Source organism: Aquila chrysaetos, chromosome 6 (genome assembly GCF_900496995.4).
Source record: "Aquila chrysaetos chrysaetos chromosome 6, bAquChr1.4, whole genome shotgun sequence".
NCBI classification, from domain to species: Eukaryota; Metazoa; Chordata; class Aves; order Accipitriformes; family Accipitridae; genus Aquila; species Aquila chrysaetos.
The window spans coordinates 4796576-4814670 of NC_044009.1; the positions used below are offsets into that span (position 1 = coordinate 4796576).

The window sequence follows — 18095 nt, forward strand, 5'->3', positions numbered from 1 at the left end:
ATACTTGAAGGCCACCTCTTGATTGCAGGCACATACATTCAGCCAATTCTTTGTCTATTTGTCACTAAGAAACTTAACTCCAACCCATGGCCACAGTGACAGCAGTCCAACTCTTGCTCCCTGCAACAGCTTTAAAACAGGGTATGATTACACAGAGGTAGGTATCCCTGCTCCTCAGTCTCCCCCAAAGTAACTCAGAGCCACACTTTGTTGGGTTGTTTGATGCTTTTATTTATCACATGTAAAAACACTACTATTTCTGTTTGCAGGTACCTCTTGCTGCACTGCAAGTCACACAGCTCCAAACATTGAAGACCAGACAGGCAGAGAAAGGAACTAAAGTGTTTATGCCCAGAGTGACAAGGTCATGATCCCAGAGGGTGTTTAATATACAGAAACCCCCCCACAGGAACTGTTCTACAAAAGCAGTAGAGCATTACAAGTAACAGATCAGAGTTGGTGAAAACACTACGTGAAGGAATTGTCTCAGGGGGAGAGGACCTGCAAACTGGTCTTTTTCTTTCAGCTGCCCTTATCTTTCTAGTATAGGTAATTGTGATCTAAGTAGATGACTAGTGCTTTAAACCAGAACAGGGGTTGACTGATCCACACAGCTTAGTGGATACAAGGGTTCCTGAAGTTCCTTCCAGCAAAACGGGCCTTGCTGCCAAGCTCCTCTTCAATTCTGATGGAAAGGGAAAAGAGTGCCAGGTGTCAGCAGACAGTGTGTAACTCCTGCATTAGCACAGCTGCTGGCCTTACACTGAGTCACCCGATCTACCTGGTACTGAAGATACTATCACAGAGTCCCACCAAGCAACTTCAGTTATACAGATGTTTAACTGCACTGGTCAGCATCACCCACCTTACATAGCTTTGCCCAAACATTTTAAGTGCTTGCCCAAGGGAACGGCATCATGCAGACAGAAGGACAATGTCTCACATCTAGTATCGCAGCACACCCTGTATGATGTTCCCCTTTAGCATATCTGTTATGGGCATTACCCATCCAACTCATCATTTAGCCTACAGTCAGCTCTGCAAGTGCAGCACCAGCCCAAAGCTGCCTCTGCCAGTGTCAGTTTGTCCTTAAGCTGCAGAGTGTTTGAGATGCAGAAGACCAAGCTGTTCCCCAAATGCATTACTGGAACAGCCATTCTATGTCAGACTTAACCCTCAACCCTTTTCCCCCTGAAAGTCTCACCTCAGCAGCTGGTTATACTTAGCTAGACGCTCAGATCGGCAAGGGGCACCAGTTTTGATCTGAAAGGGAAATCAGAAAGTTAGTAAAGAACTACAGCAGAAATAAGGCCACAGATGCTAACACAAAACTATTCTATTCTGTTGAGAATTATAAGCATAATCACAAGCTTGGTTTCAGCATCAGACTCTAAATATCTGTATACTCACAACTGGATAGGGCTTGGGAGCAATAAAGTGTTCATTTGCTAGGAGCTTCAGTATCAGGAAAACCTGATATACCCACTGGAGTTGACTAAGATTTTTTTTAAATTAGTGGTTAAAGGTGAGTTTACACAAGATAACATGTTCCCTTGTCACATTCCCATTACACAAATCAGCTTCCTGTATACAGAAACAGCAAATATACATGCCTTAAGTCAGAGCAGACCCCATCTACTGTGCAGCACAGCTTCATCACCATATTAACACATCAAGCAAAGAGGCAAACTACAGCAGCCACAGATACCAACCTGACCAGTGCAGAGACCAACTACCAGATCAGCAATGAAGGTATCTTCTGTTTCTCCAGAGCGATGACTCACCATCACACCCCAGCCATTGGACTGGGCAAGCTTGCAGCTAGAAGAAAGAAACAGATAAAGCCTCACACCATCCCTGTTCGCTTAGCAGCCTTTGCTCTAGCTATGATGCCAAGTGGCAGGCATTCCTTGCTTTGGCAAGACAGAACTGCCCCTTGGTACATCTTAGGATTACGTGACAACACAGTGATAAAGAGCTGCTTTTACACATGCTTAGACCCAGTAAAGTTGTTTGATATGCCTATAGGACTTCAAGACCACAAAGGTACAGGTTTACTTGTCGATATCCTCTATTAGTTAACCATTGTTCTCCCTCACAGATGGCCAATCAACAGATTTCTATTCCACTAACTCTGGTCTATAGGTTCATCTCCATCAATTAGACAATGACCCTCCCTGGCATGGCGAAGAGGGGAGAACTTACGCTTGCAGAGACTCTGTCACTGAGCCAATCTGGTTGACCTTAAGAAGGAGGCAGTTGCAGGATTTCTCCTCCACAGCCTTGGCAATACGCTTAGGATTGGTCACAGTCAGATCATCACCAACCACCTGGATGCCAACACTGCCAGTGAACTTCTTCCAGGCAGCCCAGTCATCCTGGTCAAACGGATCTTCAATGGACACCACTGTAGAGAGATACAAGGAGCTTTAAGACAATGGCACCCTGAAAGGTCTTGTTTGAAATCAGTGGCACCAAAGCGCTGCAGCCAAGTATTATCCACCTCCAAGAACATTCCTAAGACTCCTAAAAGGCTAGCTGTTTGTTCTGCTCTCGATCCCTCTTATAAGGGAGGCTGCACCCTAACTCTTTCCTTCAGCAATCAACCCCTACTCACCACTACTACCATGCTTCTTGTTGACAAACAACTTACAGGGGTAGTTCTTGACAAAGCCCTTGTACAGGTCAGCCAGCTGATCAGGAGAAATGTATCTGCTGGGATCATCAGGGGATTTGAAGTCCAGGTCATACTTTCCATCACGGTAGAACTCTGAGGCAGCCACATCCATGCCAATGACAACCTTTTCAGTGTAGCCAGCCTTGCTGATAGCAGTCTTCAGCAGCTCCAAAGCTGAAACATGGTAAGGTACTTCTGAGTTCCCACAAAACATCTCAGCTCAAGAGCTATTCATTTACCAGCAACACTACATTCACTTGGCAAAGAATCTCCATTATCCCCTACAGAAAGCCCAAAGGCCCCACAGAACAGGTTCTTAAACGCTCCCACTTCTGAAGTGACTGGAACAAGATTTTACTTTTAATACTGCTTTTAGCTTGTAATACTCTTGAGACACCATTATGGGATTCATAATCTCTTCAGGCAGGACTACATGTCAGCCCAGAAAGCTTAATACTAGATGGTAGTACATCCTCTTTCAGCTTTATGCACGTGGGCAGGAAGTAGTGACTGCAGTTTAGTCCCTTTCAGCTCCAGATCAGGCGTTGACCATGAAAGCGGTAAGCATCCAAACCCGACAGGCAATGTGATACACAGCCTGCCTCTGCACAGGGCACCCTCTCTTTGCATCTACCCGTTTTCCACTTTAACATTTATATGCAGGACTAGAACTACTCAGTAGACACATCTGAATACTACCCACTATGCTACCATGTTTGGCAGAGTCCAAGCAAGGAAATTCAGTATGGTCACAACCACTAAGACTCTCCCAATCACCCCTGACTCAAAGCCAAGCAGTTGGATCAACCAGGCTCTTTACAGTAGGAAGTTTAGATCAAGTGTTCTTGTTTGGGGGTTTTTTGTGGGTTTGGGTTTTTTTGTTTGGTTTTTTGGGAGGTTTTGGTTAGGTTGGGTTTTTTTTGTTTGGTTTGTTTTTTTAAAGATGTTAATGTAGTCCAAACTGCAAAAGCAGCTGCTGCCAGCAACACAAATTCCTTGGACTGTAATGGTCATTCAAGGTCATATTCACTGATGTCTGCTAGGGTACAGACCTAGCAAGAGCTGCATGTGGCTGTGGTATTCAGAAACACCCTGATTTCTGGTGCTGGCTCAGTATCTTCAGTGTCAGGCAAAACAGTTCAGAGGCCACCTTCAACAATAATATAACTAGCAGCTTTAAAGTAACAAGTAACTTAAGAGTTCTAGTATTCTACTGGCTTATTAGCAGCTTCATTTCTGCAGAAGAGGCAGAAAAACAGCTCTTCTGGTACAGTTTTTGTAGGAACAGGCATTTCACTTTCCACAAGACAAACTGCCTCCCTCCTCCAACAGGTTTCTGAACAGAACTGTTTGGCTGCAGAAGCAACAAAAGCTTCAACTTCCCAGGGAAGCCTTCATGCACTCCCACACACTACCAGGCATAGCTGAAACTGTTTTCCTCCTTTGTCAGCAGAAAAACAAACTCCACTGAACTTAGACTACTGACTTCTGGGAAACCTGCAATGCATGCAGACATTCCCATACCACTTTTCAACGGGGAGGGGGTAAGATTCCCTTAAGCTGCTACAGGAATGAAACAGTAATGAGGTATGGAAGTCAAAGCCATCCTCTCAAGCTGCATAAACCGATGTTCAAGGGAATAGCTCTGTGGTCCTATACGGGACCACAGCAGTGTGGCTTCTTGGAAAGTCTGTCAGGATAAGCAGAGCAAAGAAACAGCAGCAAGTCCTACAACCTACTCATCTTGCTTTCCAGTCATACTGGACAGGTATGGTCTTTATTCTCTGGCTAACAGTTACACCTCCTCCCACACTTCTTAGCTCATTCTTACCTTCTTTATTTTCCAGGATGTTGGGGGCAAAGCCACCCTCATCACCCACGTTGGTTGCATCCTTGCCATACTTCTCCTTGATTACATTCTTTAGATTGTGATAGACCTCTGCACCAATGCGCATTGCCTCCTTGAAACTGTCAGCACCCACAGGGAGGATCATGAACTCCTGCATAGCCAGCTTATTGCCAGCATGGGAGCCACCATTGATCACATTGAAAGCCTTGGAGTAACCAAAAACAAAAGTCAAGTTAGAATGTTTCAGGGTAAATTGATACCAGCATTTATGTTAAAACTCTTCATTCTCTAGAAAACTTGATCCAAGACCACAAGACATCATGAAGCACCTGGTCAGATCAAGTCTTGCGCTAGCCCTACCAAGACTTACAGGAACTGGAAGAATGACTTCTGCATTTCCAGCAAGGTCAGCAATGTGACGGTACAAGGGGACACCCTTCTCAGCAGCACCAGCTTTGCATACAGCCAGAGATACACCCAAGATGGCATTGGCACCAAATTTGGCTGAAATAAGAAGAAATTTTTTATGTAAGTCTTCATAAAGAGACTCAGCAATACCAGCACCATGGTCTTGATTATGGAAGTGCACAGCATATGCCATGCACTGCCCATTGTTTCTGATACGGCAAGATAGAATTCTATAAACCAAAATCCATCTTGTCACACCTCACTGCAACACAAAGCCCACTTACATTTGTTCTCCGATCCATCCATTTCCAGCATCAGTTTGTCAATCTTTTCTTGCTCCACAACGTTGACATTCTGCAGAGAGAAGCAAGCAAAGCACTGCTTGACACCAAACATGGCTCTACAAACTCTTACCTACCCACTGCATTTTTTATTTCCCTGGCAGGCACCAACACTTGCCTAAGGGCAGCTACCAACAGCTGAAGAGACTAGTTCTTGTCATGATCACACAGCAGCATCTTCTGTAAGGCTATCATGTCCCTTGGCTTCCTGACATTTACACTACTATCTGCCTGGCATAGCATAGGAAAAAGGTCCAGTTTATGCCTCCTGCCCTTTCAGTGCAAGCTCAAAGACAACCAGCTTGATCGCAACATACGCACATTTGTAACTTAATACATAATGTTCAGAATTGTCACTAAGCACGTGCAATCACTTTATGCATTAACACTTAGTTTTGCACCATCCTTTCTAGCTAGCGGCTAGTGCCCACAAAGCGCATGGGAATCTCGCTGAAGCAGACTTTACTAAGATCCCCTCAGATTCCCCTCCAAATTAGCCAGCTTGGATAAAACCCAGCCCCTCCCCATCATTCAGCCACCCTTTTATGCATAAAGCAGCTTGTATCTTAACTGCACACCACTGAAGTTCCCAGGTGCTTAAGTATTTCTGCACACAACACTAGGCTACTAGAGATTGTTTTGATTAAGTGTCAGATATGCAGCCATTAAGTAAAGCAATTCCTGTAGGTAAGTTTGTTCACATGCACTCCAATACACAGGCTAACACTCCCCGCCTCGTAATACAGTTCCTCTAACTGTCTCTAGAGAGACAACCCATTAGTTAGGACACACTGGACCAGCATTAGCTGATGTTAGCAGAAGACAGATTGCTCCTACCTTGCTAATCAGTGCAGGTGCAATTGTTTTATTGACGTGCTCAACAGCTTTTGAGACACCTGGAAGGAACAAGCAAATCAGACACAGGTCAACCACACTGGCTATGCAGGCATTAGTAGGTGATCTCAGTAACAATAAAAATCAAGAATACCACCTCATGCTAGTCAAACCCCAATCCAACCTGAGCTTACAGCCAAATCTGAACACTTATAGAGGTCACCTCAATTGAATGGAAGTTGCATGAAGTAAGCATCGTCTAGGAATGCCTGCTGCAATGTTAGTTTGCAAGACCATGCACTGGAGAAATTCATCCAAGTGACAAGGTTGCACTGAAAGCACATCCATTACCTGTGTACACAATGCTGTCCCCAGGAACTCGTTAACATATTTAACAGCTCTGGATACACCTGACAGAAGCGAAATGGACAAGAGAATCAAGGAAGAGATGAAGACTCAGCCAAAACCAAAGCCAGTCATGCAAGAAAAAGAAAAGGACACAAATAGGTAAACAGACCTACAAGTCAGCAAGTGTCTGATACTGAGCAGCAGACTAGAAACAAAAGGGTTCAAAGGGTAGAGGAAACTGTGCATCAGCCAGCAAGGCTGTATTTGGTCCTTACATCCAGGTTTCCATACTATTGCAAACACCATTGTGGACCCAAGCCTCAAGTGGCTGAATGACAGCATTTAGAAAAGGTTTTAGGATAGGCTATTCCTATCCATTCATAGAATGGATGAGTAAGGGGAAAGAAAAAGGTTTCCCCAGAAGCTAAGCATGCAGCAGCTCAGGCATTTCACTATTTGCTATTATTCTGTAACATTGCTAACGCATCACCTTACCATATGTTTTACACTTGATACAATGCTGAAGTACACTGTCTCTTGCACCTGGATGCAGGAACAGAAATTGCCTGCTCCTGGCTTCAGACAGGGCATAAAGCATGAACACAGCACCATCCTTTTAATCTATGTGGACCTACCATTGTGCAAACCAGAAGTTCCAGTATGAACTGCTTTTTGCCCCATAAGCAGAGACCATCATTAGCCAGCTACCAATATTAGCCTAAGGAATACCAACATCCCTGTATGGTGGTTAAAGATTTCCAAAGACTTAAGCCTCAGAACTGGTGAAAGCTAATTAAGTGCACCCTGAACCATATTAATTGTCTTTTAAATGGTCTAAGTCTGCAGATTTATATTACAGAAGACCTACCAGCTACCTGCAACTCATTCCATTTGGCAATTATTTTTTCATAACTCATGTTACTCCCTAGCTGACAAAAACCTTCAGCTGTGACAGTCTGTTGTAGAAGCTCAGACTACCATCTAGCTAAGTGCCACAAAAAACTGCCTGCAGGATCAGATTGAACAGGTCTAAACACACACATATTTAGCACACTGAAGTAAGTACACATTTACTCTTCTCAAGGAAAAGTGCCCTAGGTCAACAGCATAAGCTATTCAGCTCTGGGATATTCAGTCATCTAAGAGTTTATTCTGTGTTGAAGTAGTAACAACCATGAATCTTCTCAGACAAGGCTCTCAGAGTTCAATTCAGTAGTTAGCCACTCTAACCACTCTTTCTTTATATGCACAAAATATTTCAGCTTTCTTTTACTGGACTGGCAGAAAAGTTTGAAGACAAGTAATTCCCTCTCCCAGCCAAAAGTTAAGTTGATTGCATATACTTGGAAGGCATCACCAATGCTTTTACAGCAGCAAGCTGAAAAGGAGTCCTATCTGTCCAAGCTCTCAGAATTGTCATAAGAATTACTATTAGGATGTTTACTAGGTAATGACATCTTGTATGCAGCTATTTGTTTTCCCCCATACTTGTTCCCAAGCCAGTCCAGTGACCACTGTGTTTAGTTTCCTTTCAGAACATACAACCTGTCCCCAGCCAACTAAAATATTACACGACTAACATGAACTTAAGTACCCTGGCTACCTACCATGACAGACAAAAAGCTAAAAGTGGCTTTATTATGCAGTCTGAAACAAAAGTATCTTCCATGATTACCAGTGTAAAGCTACACATAAGCTGTGGTCAGCAGCTGGCCTAAACCTCAGGTTCAGAATTTAACATGCTGGGATTGAAGGAGCCTATAGTACCAGAGCAGATACATTTAACAGTTCTTTGAAAATTTGGTCTATGAAGAGATCTTGTGACTAGCTGCAGTATCACCCAGCCTTCAGGAGCAGGTAGTTCAGATGCTCTTACAACACCCTACTGAAGCACTCTGTACTCTGACATGCACCAACATGCAGGGCAACAGGAGTGGCCTAACAAAGTATGTTGGGGTATACTGTACTAGAGACATGATCACCTAGCTGGCATGCCTGAGCTCCATGTATCCACCTACAGAAGTACAGTGATCTCCACCACTATGTAGCTGCGCTGCTGGAGGCAGAGTCACTCTCCACATTTTCCCCTGGAAAATCCAGCAGTCTGTGCTTTACATCTGCCCCAGCCACACAGCCTACGTGCGGTATGCATTGCTATCATCTTACTGTTAATCTCTATTGCTTTTGCTTAATTGCCATACCTTGTACAGAATGTGGACAGCAATAAAGGAGCCCCTGTGTCCTCTGCTACAATCTGGCATAAACATACACAGCAGCACAGTCATTATAACGTGCCAAGCTGGGTACCAAAATTCAGGTTTACCTTTCCCCATGTAGCGTGTCTTGTCATTGTCACGAAGCTCCAGAGCTTCATAGATGCCAGTTGAAGCACCGCTGGGAACAGCAGCTCTGAACAGACCTGTTTACAACAGAAACAAGAACTCTCTTAGCACATTCAAACCCTCAAAAGCATTGCCCACCCATACACCATCCCAACCTACCACATACTTCCATCCCTGGAGATGGGAGAGGTAATCTCTAAACCACATCTCTGCTCACTTATACACTGATCCTGAAAGAGCTGTCTGCTCCTTCTCAGCATCACCAACTCATCAGTGTCTCCCTCATGCTGATCAACAGCAAGCTGACTCACTCATTCTCTTCCATTGTGCATTTCAAGTGTTTAAGTTAGAAAAGTCATCCATTCCCCTTCCAAAAAGGGGAGATTTATTCACTGAACCTACTTTTGAGCTCAGTTTGGCAGGCAAGCTCTTAAATTCTTCTAAGATGCAGCATAAAAGGGACAATTAGGAGGCCTATTTTGTTAATATGAGTTCTTAGCTCTTCCGGCAACAGCACAGCCATCCAGACAGCCCATTCTTCCAACCAAGGATGCTGAACTTTGAGCAAGTCAGTACACTGGAGTCTGTTCTGCCTGTGCTTCAAGATGCCAGTCTCCAGTCTTTCCCTTATCCCACTACAGCAAAGAGCTTAGTAGGGGCAATCTCATTAAATGACTGCATTAATCTTTTGAGGCAGAAAGATCAGCTATTTAGTTAGTGTATTACAGCTATTGTGTTTGCTCATTCCACCAAACCACACTGGTATGTGTTTGCACAATGCCTTTGTCAGATCCTATCAGATATGAGATGAACAACTAACAAACCAAGGGAAAGTCCTGCAATAATTAAAAATATAAGATGTTATATGTGAAAACCCAATTAGACAAGTTTAGTCATGCCCGAGTACTTACAGAAAGAAGAAACCATTACCCAAGATTCAACTCTGCAGCAGAAAACTGTTTCATTACACAAAGTTACTGCTAGACAAATCAAGAATTAAACCTCAAGTGCAGTCACACAGAGTTTAGGGAACACTGAAAACTAAGACCATTAGCAGCTGCTTAAGGACAGGAACGAAGGCCTTATTAACACTGAGTTTGTAAGCGCTATCCCAGTTTACGCTCAGGGCAAGGGGAGGACAGCAGGTTTGGATTAACACTTGCACAATTTAGACTGTAAGCAGCAGCACACTTCAAAAAATGCTTCACTGTCCAGGCCAGTATCTCGAGCTCAGCAAATTCACCCCAGTAGAATGAGGTAGAGGTTTTTCCTCCAAGTCCAATAACAAGCTCTGCAATATGTTATAGGTATGAAGGAAAAAGTAAGGACAATTGCACTGCTAGAACAGGACAATTTGTATACTTCTGACTGTCTCTTCAGTTTTATCAGATACAAGAAAGGAATAAACATCTACAGCTAAGGACTCACCTTTGTTGGTAAAGAGGTCTACCTCAACAGTGGGATTCCCACGAGAGTCAAAGATTTCACGGGCATGGATCTTGAGAATAGACATGTTTAATACCTGAAAAGAAGAGTTTAGCATTAATCATAGAATGATTTGGAAGGGACCTTCAAAGATCACCTACTTCAGCACCCCTGCCATCGGCAGGGACATCTTTCACTAGATCAGGTTGCTCAAAGCACCATCCAACTTGACTTTGAACACTTCCAATGATGGGGCATCCACAACTTCCCTGGGCAACCTCTTCCAGTCTCATCACCCTCATCATAAAAAATTTCTTCCTTATATCCAAACTAAATCAACCGTCTCTGTTTAAAACTTTCAGTTTTAACTTGTTCATCAATATTCTTCAAACACAGCTCTGTGCAATCAATCTTTCTTTAAACACATAAAGGACAATCCCCACACCTCTCCTTCCTTGCCTGTCCCTCCTCAACAGCTTAGAGCCATCGATGCCAGCACTCCAGTCATGTGATTCATCCCACCAAGTTTCAGCAATACCAATTATATCATAGCTTTCCAGGTGCACAAGGGCATCCACCTCCTTCTGTTTGTTACCCACGCTGCATGCATTGGTATAGAGACACTTCAGTTGGGCTACAGACCCTGCCAGCTTTTTAGAACAAGCCTGAATTCCTTTGAGGCATTTCACAACTGTTTCCCTGTTGGTTCCTAATATATCAGTAGCATCTCACTCTTCTTTGTTACTCAAAACTCCATCTCTTTCCCCCCCACTAAGACTAGTTTAAAGCTCTCCTTGTAAGTCTGGCCAGCTTGTTGGCAAAAATGCTCTTGCCCCACTTCATCAGGTGAATCCCATCAGCTCCCAAAAGACCCAGCTTCTCAAAGGTTGATCCATGATCATAAAAGCCAAAATCATGAGGATGGCACCAGCTAGACAGCCAGGCAATCACCTGTTGAATTCATCTCCTCCTTCCTCCACCCCTTCCTCTGACTGGGAAGATAGAGGAGAACAGCACCTGTGCTCCTCATCCTTTTAACATTGCTCCAAAGGACATAGTCTCCTTTAATGTTTCTAAGTTACCTCGTTGCACTACCATTAGACCCTACATAGAATAACAGGAGCAGATGATAATTCATAGGGTTCACCAAGCTTGGCAGCCTCTCAGTGACGTCACGAATGCAAGCTTCTCGTAGGGCAGCAAACTTCTCTAGAGAAATTGTCTCAATGGAAAGTGGGCACTTCAGTGCCTCTCAGTGAGGAATCTCTAATTACTAATACCTTACATGCTTTTCTGGTGGCACCAGTTCTAATGCAGGTGGGTGGTTGGATCAACTTTGCATGGTTTGCTTTTCCTGCATCCCATCTATTACTCACATGCTCTTCATTCTTTGACCCCAGAGCATCACGCCTGTTACACAGGAGCATTTCAGAGGACTAGGGAAGATCCTTCCACCCCAGGTGGTGACAAGGGTCCAGCCTCCATCTCATGAACTACTGCTACTTGCATCAGTTAGCTCAAGGTTGAAGTCAGGCTTACCTTTCCCTTGCACAGCATTAAAGCAGGGCTGTTGCTCAGCCTGAGGCAGTGCACAATACCATCTATCTTTCTCCTGCTCACATCTATTGCACTGCCTGTTGAGCTTCTCCTGTAACATAGCTACTTGTTCGAGGAGTTTTTCCCATGATTGCACTTGCAGCTATGACATCCACTGCTGCCTTCATGTGCCAGGGGGATTTCCATTTACTGAAGCTCTATGCAACCCAAGGTCTGGACAGCTATTCCAGTCCTCGAGAGGACTGTTTGGGTAGAGACATCAGCATAGTTAAGCTGTAGTGCTTCTGTTTGGGTTTCAGCCACAACCTTGCAGTTGCAGCAGGTGGACACCATTTTCTTTCAGCAGGTCACAGTCTCCTTATAGTTCTGGGGGGGGGGGGGGGGGGGGGGGGGGGGGGGGGCGCAGGGAAGAGTCCACTAATAAAGTGGTAATTCTTTTGCAAGATGCCATCCTTCTAATTACCTGCAGACCTCAAGCTTCTGGGTAGGCTTGCACAGCCACCAGTTGAGCTGGGGTGACCATAAAGTTGCAGCCTAAGCCTGCAGGTGAACAGAGCAAGCAGCAGCACAAAAACTGGCACACCCTTCCCACAAGAGCTGCCATGCAAACTGCTGATGCTGCTCCCAACAGACACCTCTCCCTGTTTCCACACTGGTTATTGGTGCTCCCTAGAGGCTTCCAGCAGCTTGAACTGGCCACTGGCACAGCTGGCATCACCCAGCTCTCAGTCAACCCTCATGAGACCTGCTGCCTGGTCCCTCTCCCACACAGCCCAAGGGTGCCAGGGGCACAGAAATCCCCTCAGACACCCTCCCCAGAGACCTCACAAGCCTTGCACTCCTCTCAGCATGCAGCAATGCAGCAGCTGCTGCTGCTACCATCAGCTTGACATTCATGTAACACCTGCAGTCATACAAACAGTTCAAAAACATCACTTCACACTACTTCAACTGGGAAAACTTTTTATACTTGATGAGAGTTAGAGTCTTACATTGAGGACAGAATTCTCAACCTAGGTGGGAAGAACAGTCTAAAACCAGAAGCCTTGTTTCCAGAGAGATCTGAGGGAATGTCACCTCACCACGTAAGAGCAGCCAAGTAATCCTAAGACAGGAAATCTCTGCTACTAGTTAGAATTCTTTCTGATAAAAGACTAAAGTGCAACAGTTCTTAGTATGCACAGCAGCTGTTCAGAGCTGAACGCAACCTATCTTGAAATAGAAACAGACAGTCACAGCTCTAATTAAGAACTCGCATTAATAGTTACACCATCTTGAGTACTTACAGAAATAGCTTTTCCTCCTAAAAGGAAAAAAAAATCACCACAATCTTTTGAACACTTGCTTTTCCCCCCTTTCTCACATATCTATACACTTTTCCTTAATAAAACTGCAGTAAGCTCAGCTACATTTTAAAAATTAAGTCATACAAAGGCCTGCAAGCCATCGACTGGCACCAAACCCAGCTCATCTGCAGAGAAGCTCAGCCTCAGAAGCAGAACTGTCTGGAAGCCAGCTTTTTGGCAAGCCAGTGTGGGTGGTAACCCTGTTTACAGAAATGGCTATGAATCTCTCTGCAGTTACTGCAAAGTTAAGAAAACAGGACCTTCAAAATACTGCTGCCTATATAGAGCATGTGTGTGGGGGTTAACTTCATACACTATTCTTCCTCCACAGCAAATTTTCCCTCCCCATGTTAAAAACACAGGTAGCCATTTGGTTTGTCCCCTTGGCTTTAGTGTCCCTTCCAGCTGTCCTGCCTCTAAGCAGCATATTGTATAGGCAGCTCAAAGACTTTAGCTATTGCCTGCTTTACAGTAAGACCCACACACTGACATATGACTAACCTAAGCAGCAAGACAACTTGGTTCAAGCTGGCCTTTGTGCTGCCACTACTTAACTTTAATCAGTGAATATGCAAGCTAGAAATAAATCCCTGCAACTCTCCAGTTATCAGTCCCTACCATGCTAACACTTATCTCTCCGCACTTGCACTGAGCAATGGCTAATAGAAAGAATCTCCATTTATCTGAAAAGGACTTTCAGAGGTTATTAGGCTGGCACCTGCTATGCCTTACTTCCATTTTCAGAACCATAGCTCTGCAACAAAACATTAGGTGCCTTACTCTTCGAAAGCACAGCCAGCTCACAGAAAGTCTTAGCGCAGTCCAAGAACTGTTTGTTCACCTTCACAAAGAAGGTGGCACTTTAGGAATACACACTGCAAGAGCTTCCGTTGGGAATGTCTGCCAGGTTTGACATGATACTCAAGTGTCCTTGACAAATGACCTTTCCAGCAGTCCCTCCCTTTTCTTTAGAAGGAGGCATTTCACAGCACTGCGCCATTCCAGAGATTCCTCACACCATTGGTTTGGGGTTTTTTTGGCTCATTTTACAAACCCACCCACTTCTGTGTTCAAGAAACAGTTTTCCCACTGAGCTCTTCCTGGGTAAAAATCTGATGCTGTTTAGCTCATCAGAAGCTGAGCATTATGTGTTCTGCCTCAACCAATTCAGTCAACTCATCTAGAAAGTGAGTCAGCCCACACACAGGTCTAGCTGTAAAAATGCTAACTGAACTCAAGAGAGCTCATCAGTGGCACTGCCTGCTCCAGACCTTTGTACTTAGTGATGGAGCTAGCCAAACACACACAAATATCAGAGAGGTATTTAATGCATGCATTGCCTTAAACCTTTTTTTTGGTACTATGATCTGCTGGCAAGGTCAGTGTCTCCCTTTAGGAGGAGGGCCACACACACCAGCTTTGCTGGCCTTCCCAGCAGCACACGTTGTTACCTACTTCAAGGCTAAGTTACAGCCCACTGCGCCACTGCCAGTTCTGGGTACTACCTTTGCTATCAACTGAAATCCAAGAAATCACCACTTAACTCCCTGTTTGATCCCATCCTCTGCACAGTGCATGCAGTACTCTAACATCAAAGTGGGCTACTCCAACTTAAAATAATTTCCAGAGGTTTTGTTTACAGCCAACTTTACCACCAAAAGCTGTATTTGTGAGTTATTCTGTAGCCACATTTCTCTTAAGACAGGGTTAAGACTGAGCACTGCAAGCACCTGAATGGCCATTAAAAAACAAGAGTAAAGTTTGGCCATAGAAAGAACTATCCTAGTCAGTGTCTTGTTACAGAACTGCCATACAGTTATCAGTGTAAGTCTTACATGACACTTCAAAGTCCCATAAGACTACAAGTCTCACACTATCACCACTCTGAAAAAAAGTTTACTGCTCCTTAGACCACTGACCTCACTATATTAGATCTTCACATACCAATCCTACTGCTGAAGCACTCCTAAAAACTGGATAAACGTCGACCAAAAAGGGCACCTTCCAATCTTACTGCCTTGTGTTCCACATGGTATTAATTCACCTCTATGCTCTGCAACACGATGCAACGTGTTTTAAATAATGCCTGGCAGGGAGTAAGTCACAGACACGTTGAACTACTTTCTCTCTTGTTGTTTAATAAGATGGAGGCCTGAAACTGCATTGCCTCAATCTGTGGGTTTGGATGACGAACTTCACTACTTCCTGCCAGGCTCAGAAAGTCACAGCCCTGCCCTGTGACTCAGCAGTCAAGTAACGGAACAGGAGGAAGACCAAGATCCTCTCCTGCAACCCTGCACGAGGCAAGCTGGTTAAGAGGCAATATTTCTTCCACACCTTAACATACAGAGACACACACCAAGTCGTCAGGTGCTACTCCCCACGACTGCTGCCTCGATAACTAGCACTTAATTAACCCCACTAGGAGACCTAAGGCACACAGATCTGCGTGCTGACATCAAACATCAAATATTTGAGATGCGTAGCTGAAGGACATCCACTGCCACTAGAGAGGGGAAGGTCCAAATCACGACACGCAATCCGAGAGCAACTGTTAATGATTAAGAGAGAGAGGTTAAACCCTGCCTTTGAAAGAAGCCTTGACCCATCCCATCCCCCGGAAGGTTTTACACCCACCCACACCCCCCCTCGCTGCGCACGCTGACGGAGCTATGGCCGGCGCAGGCCTCCCGCCGCCCCCGCGATGCGGCTGGTGCGCTGCGTGGCAGGAAGCACGCCCACAGCTGCCAGCACCCCCTCGGAGACCGCCCAGGCCCGGCCTGGCCCCCGGGCAGAGCCGGCGCGGCCCCATCTCACGGGGCCGGCGGGGCCTTCGGAACTGCTGCCCGGGGAAGGAAATGAAGGGAAACCGCGGCCCCACCGGGACCTCTCGCCCCGCGTACAACTGCGGGGGGGGGGTGTGTGGGGTGGTTGACTGGGCCGCTGAGGCCACTGGCGGCCGGCAGGCCCGGCGGCCGGCAGGCCCTGCCGCCGCCGCCGCCACACTCACCTTCGGCCCAGCAGCCCCGCTCCGCACCTCAGCCCTGCTCGCCGCCTCACCTCCGACTGGGACCGAGCGGCTGCGCGGACGGCAGGCTATAGCCCACCCCATGCAGATGAGCCGCCCTCCTCCCGCCCCCCATTGGTCGGCTCAGCTCCTCTCCGGTTTTCCATTGGCCGGCCGGGTCTTTCACCGCTCTCCCATTGGCTACCCGCTCCTCGCGCCAGAGGCGGGCTCGCGTGCGTGCGCTACGTGCCGCGGCGGCCCTGTCGGCTCTGCCGTTCGCCTCGTGGAAAATCCCGGTGGCGGGGGGGCGGAGCCGCGCGCCCCTCCTCCCCGGCGCGTGCTGCGGGGCGGGCGGGCGGGCGGGCCTGAGGAAAGGCGGGACGGCGCTGAGGAGATTTCTCCTCGTGTGGCAAACGCCGGAGCCAGCGACAGCCGGGGGGCTTTTCTGCTCGCCTGTGGGGACAAAGAAAACGGGTCTTTGGTGCGCGGTAGAGATACTTGGGGTACATTGAGTGTGCACGTCCCTCTGTGAACATAGACACAGGCCGGTGGGGAGAGAGAGGAGGAACCTCACGTGGTCGTTGTCACTTCAAGCTGGAAGCTGAGCCTTGATTTTGCCAAGGCCCGACAAGTTCAGCTTAGTGCTGCTGCGTCACTGAAATCCCATCCCTGCTTGCTGGGAAGAAAGGTACAGACGCGCTTGCACACGGGGTGGGCGTAGAAACGGCGACTGAAATCGGCAGGAAGGCGGCACGCTGGCAAGAGGAAGGCTGGGAGGAGAGGCGGGGGTTTATTAGTTCTAGGGAAAGGTTAATTACAAATACAGTAAATTCTTACTTTGATTTTGAAGTGAATAATCGTTACGCTTCCTGGGGTGGAGAAGGAGCCCTCATGCAATTCGTTATGACACCTCAGGTACTAGTGTGCCAACAGGAACAAAAACCTTTTCAAGTGTTTTGCCTGGATCTGCACAAGGGCATCTGATGCCCCAAGACACCTGCTTGAAGACTGTGTTGTGACCAAAAGATAATAGAGCAGAACAGAGCTCACCACTAGGCCACAGATTTAAAGCCACTGCCAAAATGGAGTGACTCATGATCCTGAAAAGCTCCAGTCCCGCCATGGATGTTGAAAAAAACATCACATTATTCATTGATAATTATTTAGTCTGCTGCATTATGGTGAAGTATGAACCATGCACCACTGAATGAACTGGGTGCTTTGTGACTGGCAAAGCCTCCATCCCTGGAAAGTAATACTCAACTTTCTACGGACTCGGCGGTAACCACGTGTTGTGGTGTTTAATAAGAACATGACCACCCACATGAGTTGTTCCCAGCTGCGGCACTGCAGAGGGATCCTGTTCCTTCGTGGACCTATCTATCCAACTCCCCCCGGTAGCTGTTCCCTGCAACCGGCTTGGCAAGGCCCCACTCCATCTCCCGCTTTGTGCTGGAGCGTTGGACCCTGGGGTGGTGTGGTGCTGGTGGGGGGGCATGCCTCCTTCCCCCTCAGCCCTTGTTGCCACCAGTCCTCCAGGCTCCCCCTGGTGTTATGGCTGCCAGGGAATATTCTGCTTTGGTTATGTTAGATAAGTTGGAGTTGTACCACAAGGTCTTTGTGGGTTTATTATGGAGAATAGCTGTGTCCATGCTTCCCATAAGCCTGTTTTTCTTCCAGGATATTTTTTAACTGAGGGATAGTCACACATTGCACTGCGGAAGGGAGTCTGCAATGAGGGGAATCCCATTGCAAGGTCAAAACATTTGCACAGGGCCATAGGCTAACCTGGAAAAGGCACGGTCTTGTCCCTTCTCACATTCCCATGCCCTGAGCCTTCACTCCTGGACATGATTGCTCCCATTCAAGGCAGAGTACCATCCCCAGCTGTGAGTGTGTGAAGCCCCAAGCAGGGACTGATGTTTGTCTTGCTGGGACAATGCAGAGCCCAGACCCATGTG

The 18095-nt window shown here is 46.4% G+C and overlaps 1 protein-coding gene across 2 annotated transcripts; it reads right to left on the reverse strand.

Moving 5' to 3' along the window:
• Positions 1 to 210: 210 nt before the first annotated feature.
• Positions 211 to 16225, reverse strand: ENO1 (enolase 1). 2 transcript variants are annotated; one of them, XM_030018231.2, is made up of 12 exons: positions 16138 to 16225; positions 10228 to 10321; positions 8781 to 8876; positions 6113 to 6171; positions 5219 to 5288; positions 4897 to 5030; positions 4509 to 4731; positions 2654 to 2851; positions 2206 to 2407; positions 1713 to 1821; positions 1205 to 1263; positions 211 to 685 (listed from the first exon to the last, which is right to left on the reverse strand). In XM_030018231.2, exons 2-12 carry the CDS (start codon positions 10310 to 10312, stop codon positions 616 to 618), a joined length of 1305 nt encoding a protein of 434 aa, XP_029874091.1. In that variant the 5' UTR covers positions 10313 to 10321; positions 16138 to 16225; the 3' UTR covers positions 211 to 615. The 2 variants fall into 2 exon arrangements, with proteins under 2 accessions (XP_029874091.1, XP_029874093.1); XM_030018233.2 differs by lacking the exon at positions 6113 to 6171 and adding an exon at positions 6461 to 6519.
• Between the last annotated feature and the right edge of the window lie 1870 nt (positions 16226 to 18095).